This window comes from Mastigoproctus giganteus, chromosome 1 (assembly GCF_048544385.1).
Source record: "Mastigoproctus giganteus isolate SK-2022 chromosome 1, ASM4854438v1, whole genome shotgun sequence".
NCBI lineage: Eukaryota > Metazoa > Arthropoda > Arachnida > Uropygi > Thelyphonidae > Mastigoproctus > Mastigoproctus giganteus.
The window spans coordinates 183,513,209-183,527,427 of record NC_143575.1 but is presented as its reverse complement, the minus strand read 5'-3'; the positions used below and the strand labels follow the sequence as shown (position 1 = coordinate 183,527,427).

The 14,219-nt window shown below is 39.6% G+C and overlaps 1 protein-coding gene across 1 annotated transcript in view; it reads left to right on the top strand.

The window, feature by feature from the left end:
• Positions 1-4,435: 4,435 nt before the first annotated feature.
• LOC150091353 (uncharacterized) overlaps positions 4,436-14,219 on the top strand; it is a 44,141-nt gene continuing 34,357 nt past the window's right edge. The window contains exon 1 of the mRNA XM_090390082.1: positions 4,436-4,497. Within this exon, the coding sequence (XP_090246208.1) occupies positions 4,437-4,497 (61 nt within the window). The 5' untranslated portion in view covers position 4,436. The remainder of the gene's footprint in view (positions 4,498-14,219) is intronic.

Sequence of the window (14,219 nt, the reverse complement as noted above, 5' to 3'; positions counted from 1 at the left end):
CTCTGACATGGAAAAGCGCCTGTCGTAAGTTGTTAACGCCCTTGGGAAACAAGAAGAACACCGAAGGGTGTATTTAAATCTTCACAATGTTTAGACAGCCTGCCAGTGGCCGAAATTGTATCAGAGAAACCAAAGACTCCTAAACGAGTATCCACCATCAGGATGATGAAAAAGGACGTCATCACCAGACCAACACATCTTTTCCTAGTCACTGATTATCTGTGTAAGTTGTACATGTCCATAAACTTAGCTGGAGTTATGGTACTGGAAATCTACTGTTATATCAACTGGAACAAGTTGGTTGGCTGTTTTAGATTTTTCTGAGACAACTCTGACCATTACAGCATCAGTAGAAAAATGTACGTATTCCATGATTGGTGCCCTCGTGGATATCACTGCGGATATATTCACCGTCCCTCCACACTAGGTGTAAAATACCTGAGTTCCAATTCCGTGAATGATGCGAGGGATTTTTATCAGTTTTTTTCCAAACTAGCTGAGTTAAATAAAAAATAAATTACTGTTTCAGGTGGGCTTTTCATCAAGTAAACACTAAACCGACCGAGAATACACACGACTACAGTAACAATATGCTGACGCCTCACGGGCTTAGTTTCATTGGCGCCTAACCCACGCACTTCACCTAACCATAGTTGGTTTGCTTGCTTTGTGGAATAAAAAACCCAAAGTGTGGATGTTGTTGTAAGGTTTTAGGTGAATCAAAGACTTAAACATATTGTATCACGTATATTATGTCTGTAAGTTGTATGTATTCTCTGGTTGTTGTTGAAATAGAGGTTAAGGAGCATCAGCGACTAAGGTCATATTGCCCCGTGTACATAAATTGCGTGTGGTCTGAGGTCGATTTTCTGTTTGCTGGACGAAAAACCTTGCTACTCTTGCCTGAGACCGATTAACTCAGTCACATTGTGAAAAAGGCCGTAAAGATTATTTCCGTCATCGAAGGGGCGCGAACTCAGGTCTTTTCCACCCGGTGTGGGAAGGACAGCGATGCTACCAACTATGCTACCCACAAGAGCTTCTGTGGTAGATTTTCCTATTTGCTTGGAAAATCAATAACGGAATACACTCGCGTTTCCGGGAGAAAAAAAAAACTGTGACCTCACCTGAGACCGACTACTTCAGCTACGTTCTAATAAATGCCCATAAAAATTCCTCAAATCTCGCATCATTAACAGAATTTGAACCCTGGTCTTTTCCACCTAGTGTGGGAGGGCCGGTACACACCATGTTCCCTCGCGGGTAGCACTTGCGTGCTACCCACGAGGGAACATGGTGTGTAAGAACAGCAACTGTAACCACTAGTGAAAATACATCGCATTATCCTGCAGGAAATAGGCGTGTTTCCGTATCGTTGTATCCCAGGTAATTGCCTTCAATGTCAATGGCACACACTAAACATGTCACCCATACCTCCACCATGTTGCTTGTGATGGATGGTTATCGTGCCATTTCATCTATACCTTTACAATACAGCTATGAAAAAGCCCATAAGCTAATCATGCGTGCTGTTTCACGAAGAAAAGAAACTCCGTCATCAATAATCATCCCTCATTCAAATTCCAATAACTGACGGCGTTTTCTCCTGCTTGGTGCAATTATCTGCTCACAAATTCTACACGAATTAGTATGTCATAAATATTTTTAGCAGTAGCCAAGCTCGGCTTTTATTTCGCAAGAAGGAATAATCTTTCATCAATGTGCATCCGTATGAGGGAGAAGAGAGTCAATTTAATTGCCTAATGAGCATATTATAAAAAAAATGCTAAAATATTCTATTCATGCTGGGCATGAATACGCATTACGCACCAAGTTCCTATATGCATTCTAGGCATGCACATAGGAACTTGGTACTTAATTCGTATAGCGATTCCATGAGATCCTTCGAGAAAGACTGTAAGGTATGCTTCAATTAAATGGCTGAACTTCAAATTCTGTTATCTCCCCACCGAGAGGTTCACAACTCTCCCCCACCCCGGGCTGCTATTTAACAACCAGGCCAAGTGAATCGTCCGCCCCCTCCCCCACAGTGGTGGAACTGGGGATGTGGTAGTTTCGCCACTAGTTTAAATTCCTTCGTTTTGCATTTCCAACTGGAATTGTGTTTCAGCTGGTCATGTGGGGTTATACAAACAACGGAAAATAAATTATGATTAACAGAAAGTAATCAAATACAGGCATACTCTATTATTGTACGTCCGTTCTGGGAATTCAGTGAGCTTCCGGATGAGCATGTCCTTTTCGCAATTAAGTTAAAAGGAATGAATACTCTGTGAGTCCACTGCCTAAGGTTCAAGCGCCAACAAGCCCAAAAGATTTCAGAGACCAATCTCAACTTGTTCCAACCTCCTCAAACTCCTTGAAAAGGTACTCCCCTTCCAGCATTAAACAAACAGCTGATGCCACAGAAACCGAAATAGTTCCACTTCGCAGTCGCAAATAGACCCACCATAACAAACCTCATGGTGGCACAGACATAAATTCTTCAGGCCTTCGAAACTAAATCCAAATTAGCTATTGTGTACGCCGATATTGAAGCTGTTTTTGACAGCTTAGACATCACAGTCCTTCTCAGCCTTCTGCAATTCTTCTTCAGGATAAATGGAGATCTTCTAGCTTTCTTCAACGCTTTACTAAGGAATAGAAGTGTCCACCTCACAATGAAGAAGACCCACTTTACAAGGAAAATTAATGCAAGAGTCCCACAAGGTGGCGTCCTGTCTGACCTCCTTTTCTCAGCCATTCTAATTCCGTTCATGCGTCCCCGTGATGATGCTCTAATATACGCTGATGATATAAAGTTCCTTACTTTAATCTCACCGTCTGCAAACCCAAAGGCAATTACGTCTTCAATCACTAATAACTTGACCGCTCTTTCAACTTACTTGAAGATATTTGGGTTAAACCTTAACCCTTTAAAATCTGCAATAATGATTTTACTCAGTGAAACAGCAACCAAAAGTTATTCAACCATCAGTTTCTGGCACTCTCATCACAGTGGTTACCTGCTATAAGGACCTCGATGTCAATTTTGATCCGAAGCTCAGATTCGATGTTCCCACGGAATACCTCCGGAAGCGATTTAACACCCTACGCATTCCAATGATGCCGCAAGCCACTGTTTATCCGGTTATTTTATACGCTGTTGAAATTTGGGCATCAAAAACCTTCAAAAACCGGTGTTTACGTGTGAATACTGGACCCTGAAATGGGCCACAAATAAGCATCACCGACCCCCTCAATTGAGAACAACTGACATGGCTGAGCAACTAAATGTACCCAGGCTGCTGAGGTTAATTGACAGCAGGCGCTTAATGACTACAGTAAAAATGTACACAGGAGTGATAAACGCCCCAAACATCTGGGATTTCTATCAGTGGCATAATCCTCTGCCATCCTTGAGGTCATTTCATTTTATTTATTTATTTTTTTATCTGCTGGTACCACTGGGCTCCCAGTGGTACGGGATTTGCTAGCGTCCACTGGAATTTATTTTTCCTACAGTGGATGCGGGATTCTTACCTTGTCACTTTCGTTTGACAGTACGCTATTGTTGTGGCCCGCCTCCTCGTGGCGCGGACAGGTAATAGGGAGCAGCCATCCTTGTGATCGCTACTCTCTAGTAGCTAAGTGGCCAAATGCAACAAAACAACAGAACAAGACACACACTTCGCAGACTTAGCACCATACTTGTATCTGGCCATTTCACAAAGTTCTGTACTGATCACAGTGTACCATGGCGGAGTTGAACTAACGTTTAGGTGCCGCCGTACATAAGACACAACACATGTCATCCTTGAGGTCAGACCCCACACTAATCCTCAAATACAACCAGCTGAAACTGCGTAATCGTTTCCTACCTGCTCAGGTACTGCTCCGTCTCGGAATTAACATGCAGAAAATGGTTACCGACTACAAATTCCGTCGCATTCTCCTCGAGTGGATCGAATCTGTTGAACTGGGATAAATTCTTCCAAATTGTGTTAAGATATTCAATTCTGTTTCTGTTATATTTTCCTATTTATTATAATTTCAATTTACATGTTTTATTTTTGTGTAATTTATAATATCTCATGTAACTATTAATTTTTCCAGTTTAATCACATGTATCATTCCTTAATGTAAAACTCCTGGCCACATCGCCGTGATGAGAACTATTGTTTCTAGTACTTATATCGTACTTAGCAGTAATAAAGAAGTTATATTAAATATTATTAAAATGTGCTTTAAGAATTTATCTAAACAATAGTGAAATAGTGAAACCAAATTCTTAAATTTGGTTGCATTCTATTGAATGCAACCAAAATTCTATTGAATTTTGGTTACATTCTATTGGTTGCATTCTATTGACTGTTGCATTCTATTGAATTACAAAATTCCAGGTGGGCTTATGGTAGCAGGATAACCTCTACATTATGGAGGATGTATCTGTGTCACGAGCTGTCTTTTGGATCCTGGCTTTACCAATTATAATCGGTAAGTGTTGATTAATTTCTTTCTCTGTAGTGATAACACTCTTGAAATGCAACTGGGCTTTATTTCTGTCCTGTTTTGTTTCTTCAATTATTCATCTTACACCCTGGATGGATATGCCTCCTCACTCTCGTACCAGATGCAGCCTTCATTCCTTTGTGGTGTTATAAATCCTTAATTAATCCTCGTAACACGTTGACAGATTCTGCAGAAGTCAGAGTACGGGTTTTCAAAGCTTTCAGTTAAATATCAGTAGACAGTTACTATATAATTAAATGTAAAAAAATGGTGGTCATATTTCAATTTATAGAATCACTCTTATAAAACAACTCACTGCGCGTGTGTTTTAGAATTCTGATGGTGTCGAAGGTTGAACCTTATTCGTATTCCGCCTAGCGGTAAAGAATATAACCGCTTCATTAATCTTTGCCTGCACTCGATATACACAGAGGTGTCGGGATTGTCCGAGTGATGTGAACTAGTTTTCCTCATTATGAAACAGGGGAGGGAACGTCACCTCGTGTATTTGTTCGAGGAACATGTGAAATGCATTACTGATGGCTTATTCTCTGAATGATTTATAGGTGCCTCTACTCTCCATCTTTGCAGTTGTTAGAGAGAAAGCGTGTGCTGTCCCGTATTCTAAAATATTCCAACGAAAATTGACCACTCTCTCTCTCTCTCATCAGCTGAATGTATTTAATGCAAGAGGAGGAGGAAAGGAAAGGGGGAACTAATCTAGTTTATATCTTCCGAGAAGAATCGCTTAACCTCTTTTTTATGAGAAGAAAGTTTAGCCTAAGGATATTAAGAAAAGACACCTGCAAGATGTGGGATTATAATGAGCATTTCCTGATAGCAGTTAGGAATCTGAAAGCAGGAGAAATCCAAAATCAGTGATACTATTCTATTTATATTACATCGTTGTATGCTAAGACTAGTTTGGGATCCTTTTGCGCCTAATTAATTGAAAGAATGAATCCAAACCAAGGTAAACGAGATAGAATATTCTATCTAGTTTTATTATCAACATACAGACAGATGAAGGAAGAGAAATCGCACGAGGAAAATAGGCTCGGATTCGATTCTCGAATGAGGTCTAAGCGAACGCTTTCTCCCTGTTGGCAAGGCAGTTTAAGGAAGGGGGCAGATGAAAGAAAGGTTTGCTCCAGAAAACACTGCTGTGAGCTGTTTGTAGGTCACTTACAGTGGTGTTTAGCTATACTTAAGTGATACTTGCTCCCCCCCCCCACCAACTTCCAACTTCTCCACAGTAGCCTCTTATGAAAGTTAGCCTAGGATTAAAATCATACCCGTAGGGTGATTTGATATTAGGGTAAGAACCCTTAGTAATGACTGGCCAGAACGATTTTATCCAAATGACCAATCATAACTCGAATTATATCGGTTTGTGCATGCAGAGGCTAATAAAACCATAAACATCAGCGAAAGAAAAATACAACAAAATGTTTCAAACGACGTCCACTCCTACTTTAAGCCCTTAATTGGCCCTTTGTTGTGTTAGTTTGTAGGTCATCAACAGCGCGTTAGAATGATAGCATTTCTCCTCCACCAGGAAAACTATCTCTTGAGTGTGTTTATTAAAAATGAACCCACGATTACATTTAAAATAATCCGATTGATGCAGAGAAGATGATTTGATTTTGAAATACATCAAGGCGAAGAGTTTATATCGTCAAAGCCACGAAAGAAAAGGCATGCATTAATAAAGAAGAATACTATACGCTCAACGCATTTAAAACCTTTTCCATAGGTTGCTTTTTTTTCTGCAGTTGTTTGTTTGTTATTTGGTTTTTAGGAGCATTAGCAAGTAAGGCCATATTGCTCCGGGGATATGCGGTGGTCATTCCCTGAACTTTTCCGCATTTGGTGGTCACGGGCTCGAACGCCGGTCTAATCAAGAAGCGTGTGCAACGCACTGCTGCTCCTGCCCACTGGCTACAGAGGCGCCTTCTGCAGTTGTACAAATATTATGCATTTTTGAAACGCTCTTTGATAAAAGAGACATGGACTACAATTTAAAGATAGGAATAAAGAATCGAGCGCCACAGGGGTAAGGGACTCCCTTTCCCCTGTGGCCGTTGCTTCATAACTATTTGGTCCTTCAAGCTCGCGCAGATATTCTAGACATCCTAAAACGCCAATGGAACTGATATTCGGGTGACAGTCAAGTCAAGTGGGCCTAATTTCGACAAAGTCTGGTCGGTTTGTGACAGCTAAATCCTCTGCTTACAGCTTCACGATGATGGGACTGTTGTTTGTTATTTGGTTTTTAGGAGCATTAGCAACGCTCCGGGAATATACGGTGGACATTCCCTGATCTTTCCGCATCCTACGTATTTGGTGGTGACGGGCTCGAACCCCGGTCTAATCAAGAAGCGTGTGCTACGCACTGCTGCTCCTTCCCACCTGGCTACAGAGGTGCCGGTACTGTTAGTAACACTGAGTATAACCCTCATGTGCAAGTCCTGAAATGTGGCACCTAGCACACTGGAGGTGACAACCCAGGTGAGAAACTAACGTAAGCAGGGGTCGAGGTGTAGCGACCACATCACACGGAGGAATGCCGCCCCTCTGTGTTACCAGGCAATACTAGCTGGTATACGTCTCTTATCAACCGGTGAAATACCACCACTTTGTTTATTAGAAGCTTATAGTGACGGAACCCATGTTTAGTCTCCAGAGCAAAGCTCGGGCCATCATGAGTATGATTGATGTTTTTTGAGGTTATGATTGACATCATGGTGAGATCCATTCTTTCTTACATATCGAGGGTACAGTTCTAAAACGGTGTTCGCAGGCCGGCCGCTAGACAGCCCACCGGACCAGTTAGTGTATAATCTCGCTGCCTCTACTCTGCTAGATAGTGACTACACTTTGATCTTAGCTAAAAGGCCGAGAAGCGGTGCCAGATATTGACTGGATTCGCTGCATGATTCCTTTCGTTTCAAAGGTGATAATTGTGCATATGTCCTTTCTGATATTCCCTGTCAGACAGTAATTTGGAATCTCCTCTTTTCGATGTTCTCTGGCTTAAAATCTCTCTACCACATTCTGTCCCATTCCTCTATTGTTCTTCCAACTCCACTAATCACTTGGAACTCTTTGCAACTTGACTTTCTCCAATACAACTTTCCTTATACTGGAATAATTTTCCTTGGTGATTTTAATGTTCACAACTCAGGCATGCTTCCGTTTTCTAGTCACACAAACCCAGCTGGCCGATATGCTGAGGTTTTTGCAATTACCTCGCACAGATTGTTCATATACTTACCAGAATACCAGACAATCCTAACCAAGCAGCCAACACGCTTGACATTTTTCTCACAAACACGATTGAGGTGAGTAGTCCTCTGGGTACCTCAGATCACAACTTAGTAATGGTCTCTTCTCCAATGGAGCCTTTCTCTCGTGGCCATTCTCGACTTCGTGTTGTCTGGCATTACAAGAACGCAAAATGGAATGAACTGCGAGATTTCTTTTCTTCTTCTTTTCCTTAGTCGGATTACTGTTTCAAATCTTCTAATGTCAACGTTTGCTCAGATGGTGTAGTAAAATTATTTTTGTAGGGATGGAATGCTTTATTCTACATGCCGCCTTAAAATCTCATTCTCTATCTAAACCTTGGTTTTCCAATAAATGTGCTAAAGCTGTTCAAGAGAAGAATGTTGCATATCGTAATTGGCTTTTTTCCAAATCTCCAAGTTTATTTATTTTCTGCCTACACTAAAGCACGCAACAATTGTAAACCAGTTATTAATCAGTCCAAACAAGATTTCGAACAGGCTAAGAGTAGAAAATTTGTTTCTGGTCCAAATGGTAGTCGAGCATTCTGATCTCTTGCCAAAGCTATTGGCCGCAACTTTTGCTCATCTCTGTTCCTACATCTCTCAAAATCAGATGGTTCTATTGCCACTTCAGTCAAAGATAAAGCTGACCTGCTAGCATCCTATTTTTCTTCCAACTCGTGTATTGATGATCTTGACAAACCATCTCCCACCATTCCCAGTACACTCCATTCAATGCCTCCTGTGGTCTTCAGTAAAAAGAATGTCACAAGAATTTTGATCAATCTTGATGCTAATAAAGCTCCAGGTTCTGATGGTATTTCTCCTCTCGTTCTCAAAATTTTTACTCCTGAATTTACTCCTATTCTGTGTCGCCTTTTTTAACTTTCTTATTCCAAAGGTGTTTTTCATTCGGCTTGTAAATTTGCTCATATCCAGCCAGTTCCTAAAAAGGATGACAAATCCTTCCCATCCCGTTATTGTCCAATTGCACTTACTTCTACTCTTTCTAAAGTAATGGAGAAATAAATTAACCGCCAAACCTTAAACTATCCAGAAACCTTCCATCTGATCAACGATCGCCTGTATGGATCCCGTCAGTGTCGATCCACTGGTGATATTCTGGCTTATGTAGCATGTGGTTACCCATCTATGGACAAATTCAATGGAAAAGTTTGGTTAAACTCAAGCAGTTGCTCTTGACATTTCAAAGGCTTTTGATCGTGTTTGTCATAAAGGTCTTCTAAATAAGCTTTAATCTTATGGCTTGCGAACTGTTTTTTGTAAATGGATATCCAGTTTTCTCTCTTATTGCTCACTGCGGTGATGGTAGATGGCGCTCTGTCTTCTAACTTCTACACTAAAGATGGTGTTCCCCACGGTTCGGTTTTTAATCCCACTCTTTTCCTCTTGTATATAAATGACCTTCTTCCATTGACCGGAAATCATAACCGTAGTTTTGCTGATGGAATGCAAATTGCATTCCATCTTCCAATTTTGAGAAACTGCTTCCCTGCACTACCAATTCTTTAAATGCTGATCTCCAGGTAATTCTCCAGTAGGGCAAAGATAACGTAGTTGATTTCAATCCTTCCAAAACTCAGTCCTGTCTTATATCTCTCAAAAAGGATTATTCTGCTCTATGCTTATCTTTGTTGAAACTCCAATTTTTAGGTAAAATCATATATCTATATTGGGGATTACAAAGCACATTACAAATATTGCTTCCTCTGCATATAAAAAAAAAACTGGGTTTTCTCTTTCTCTCTCGGCATTACTTTCTTCCAAACAGGTTCACTCTGTACAAATCGCAAATCCGCCCTGCCATGGAATATTGTTCCCACATCTAGGAACAATGCCCGGAAAATCTTATTCAGCCTTCTAGATTCCATTCATAAGAAGGAGTTGGGTTAATTAATGATTCATCTCTAACAGAGCCTCTCCACTCTCTGTGTCTCCGCGTATAGCACAGTTGTATCGTCACCGTCCTCCCCACACTGGGTGGTAAAGGCCAGGGTTTCAATCCCGTCGATGACGCGAGGAACTTTTATGGGCTTTTTTCACTCCATGGCTGAGTTAGCCGGTCTCAGGCGTAGGTAGCAAGGTTATTTTCAAGGAAAAATTGGGGTTTTTCGTCCAGCAAAAGCAGGCAAATCGACAAGAAAACGCACGCAATTTACAGACAAATACAGATGGATAGTTAAAAGTTACTTTCCAGGTGACCCTAATATAATAGTTTTTTTTTCTTTCTCCATTCTCTGTCTCATAGATGTTCTGTTTCTGCTGCACGCTTTTTATCTAGATACTTCCATGTCACTGTTCTTCTGAATTGGCTTCTATAATTCCCGCTCGCTCTTCCATAGCAGTTCGAATAGTGTCACAAGTAGTCAACATCCTTTTACTCTCCAACTTCAAACTCACAGAACCAACTTTTCTTCTTCCTCATTTATTCATTCAACTTCCGTTTTCTGTAACAACCTTCTTTCATACGTATTTCATGAAAATTACAATCTACAGAAGTTGAAGTGTAATGTCAACAAATATCTTCTTTCATCTTCTCAACCTTCAACGTACCGTACTAAGTACTATAGGTTCTAATACCTCACGCGTTTGGGGGTTTTCATAATCTTCGGTCTCAGAACATAAAGAAAACATCACCTGATTGTTGGAAGCTCGTTGGAGATTCCTGGTATGGAGGATACCTTTGTGGTATAGACTAAGACAGCTGCGCACTTTTTGCATGGAAGGCAAAGCACCAGGTAGTACTTCGACATTATGAATGGCTAAACTGCACCTCCACATCTGCCATTTTTCTTTTAACCAGGCACTTTCAGCCGAAATAAAAGGAATCTTGAAACTCATTCCCTTCGACCTCATTAGATCTAACGTCTGTCCAAACATCTTCCAAACTGAAAAGGATTTATTCCGCCTGTATACGAGTTTTCAGTAACACGTTAGATCGCCCAACCTAGTACTAAGTGAAGCTTCTAAAATTTTGGTTATATGAATTTAGAACCATATTTGTTAAGAAGCGAGTACTATATTACCTAATGTGGATTCGGAATTAGCAACTCAATATTACATAGTATGACAGCCAAAGTTCAGGAATTTTTTTTTTTTCGACTTCAAATAAGTGCTTTCAAAAGAGAAACAATCCTTCCAAAAACAATCTGCCCATCGTTAAGAAGAATCTATGAATTCGTAAGGTTATTAACCCTCATCTCATTAATCTTCCTTCCCTCCCCAATTCATATAAAAAAAGTCAAAACTACCTTATAGCAATGTGTACATCATAATCTATAAGCTGAAACATTTCCACGCTCTAATATTATCGACGACCCGCAGACGGAAGCAGGTCAAGGCTGGTTAACTCGACGTTCTTGAATACGACAACCGATCGTTGTCATTCGGCCAGTTCAAATAAACGACGAGAATATCTAATCGCATCTCCGGAACTGTTTTGCGAGTTATTACCACGAGTCGCATCCTCAATTTCAGGGAGAGGGATCAGAGCGTTTATGTGGGCCGCGTGCATTTTACGTGTATATACACAAAGGACCCGAATCAACGGACTATGACTGTCAGATAACTCATCCATAATTTAACTTAAGAATGTCGAAAATGTTCGTGGGATTGAACTGACAAGGCGGAAGTAAAGAGGCTACATCGAACCATAAAGACCACGGTCTCCATTAAAAAAAATAATAATAACAACAACAAAGTTAACCAAGTGTATAAACAACTCTGTAGCATTTTCTCTAAAGTCAACAGTGATGAGACTGTTACGGAAAGAGAAATACTAATTACCACGAAAACACTACAGAAAATTGATACAACTGAGGTTATACTTGGCAAGGTGCAATTCTACTACTTGAGCACCAAGATATCCTAATATTCAAAATAAAATACGAAAAAGAAGCAGCAGCACAAACTAGCAGTACAAACCAACGAACGACTATTCCCAAGAAAAGGCATCCACCAAGTGCCACTTTCCTAATAAAAATTAATCGAATAAAGACAGAGAACTCAAAACACCACCCACCGGGAACATCAGCACTTGTGTATTCTGAAAAAGAATGATTTCCATAGTGGATAGCTATCCAGCCAACTGTCAACGGATGTCCATATGTGATCCGAACACAGAAAGAAATTAACGAAGTAACTAAAGTTGAATAATAAAATATGCCATGTCCACCGCCCTCTATAGGTTAAATAAGCAAACGTAAAAAACAAAATGTAAATTTGAACGTCGACCTAGCTAATCGACATGTCAAAACTAAACGCAAACATAAAATTAAGGTTGAAAATAAATCATAATAAAGAATTAACATAAATAAATAAATGTAGCATTAATTTGCTGCATTGGTTTCGTGGTAATTAATGTTTATTTTTCCATAATAGGCTTGGAGACGTAATCACGGTTTGTTTTTATAATAGTACACAGTGGTGCCACCTAGTGGCAAGCTTGAAAGAGATACTTGTACTGTATTATTTAATATAAAATGTTATGCTTTTCCATATATGAAAACGTAAGCAATACAATTTACTCGTCTTTGGTCTCTAATAATTATAGGTATTAATGGTTGTTTCCGCATTCTTCATTCTGGTCTATCATTTCCAATTTTTCTGTTATTCTTTTGTTAAGAAACTTGTGAGATTTGTCGTAGATAGGCTGCTAAACTCGATTTTCAAGCCTGTCCTTGTGTTTGCACGCTCAATTAAGGTATACTTATAGGTAGTACAGGTCGAGTATACGATATAAACGAGGAGAGTACTGTGGTAAAAAAAAAAAAAAAAAAATCTTGACATCCCGGTACTGCATAAACAGCACTCTTCCGTATTTTCAAAACTGTACTGTTGACAGATTAACTGCTAGTTGCGTTGTATACTATGTGTCAAACAATATCGGCACATCGGAGGAACACGCTGCACGTTCTAGTGGGGCGATGGCAAACAATTGTAAAGTATGTCATTGCATGAAGCACTGCAGACCAAACATGTATTGTTAACCATTATAATGATGTCTCGCAACTGTATAAACAGTGTTATAGCGATGACAGGATAAAGTACTTTTTCTGTTGCGCAAATGGGTATTCTTGCTTATTTTTGACATTATTTTTGAGGGTTAGTTAATAAATCTAAATTCAATGCAATTGACGTTCCTTGTCTGATTGTTCTTCAAAGGCGATCGAAAGTAGTTTCTGTCAACATTGAAGAAGACATTAGTACAAAGGTAAACTAAAAGTACAAGACACTCGTTCACTGATGCAACTCTCCTAGTCATTTGGGTGAGATATTTGCCTTTACTTATTGCGAAAAAAAAATAATAAAAAAATTACATCACTCCAATTCGGCAAAGCACTCTAACAAATAGTATTAATCGATTTCTTTCTTGATGGGTTTCTTTTGTAAAATACTTTCGTATAACCCGTGGAGATCATACGGTGATTTTTAGTCTTAAAAGTATATAATTATATTCAGAAAATGAAACGTAAAATCCAATCTAAAATTCACTCTGTGTTATGATTTATAGTTTTACTGAGTGGCTGTCTGAGATAAAATTTAATTTTAATTCAGTTAAACTTCAGAGTTTTAATCAACCGGGTAAAGATCCTGTTAAAATTCAAATATATTGAAAGAAATTATGTAAAACAAATGACAGAAAATCTTATGTTAAATCTTAACTGGATTGTCGTAATATGCACTGATCACATCACTTTATTAAGACTATGTCCTAATAGCTTGTTCTGACACGTGTTGTTATAGAGACGTGATGTTCCAGTTCATCCCACAGATGCTCAGTTGGACTCAGCTGGGATTCTGCTGAACAGAGCAGATGTGCAAAATCTCCGTAGAGTTAATCGAACCTCTCATGTAATCATTGACGCCTGAGGCTAATCGCATTATCGCAGAAATGTAACCTTGCCGGATGCAGTTCATCTTCGATAGTTCTCGACTCTTTTTGAAGTTACTGGCCAGTAGGATTAAAGGGAATGCCATGAAAGCTGATTTCTTACAAAAAACGAACTCTTCCATCATTTAAAAATGGTGTAAAGAGAGAGAGAGAGAGATACAGTCATCAGACCACAGGACCTTCTTTTCATCCTGAATTCACTCTTTTAGAGATGCTAATGGATTGCAAGGTTCCTGTATTAAAAACATCATCAAAAGCTGTCCATTGAAGACAGCCGCCTGAACAAACTATTACGAACGCCGCGTACCTCTCACCCAAAACTTTAGACCGAATTTGTTGGTGATTTTTTTCCCTTCTTTCCTATGTTTTCCCATTTTAGGTGTACTCTAATAGCCAATTTAAAACACCCGAAAAGAGTAAATGGAACACCTTACAGGAACACCTCGTTTGAAACTTTGGTAAGACCATTTTCTTTCTTCCACTGATAGTGAAGGGAATGCGGC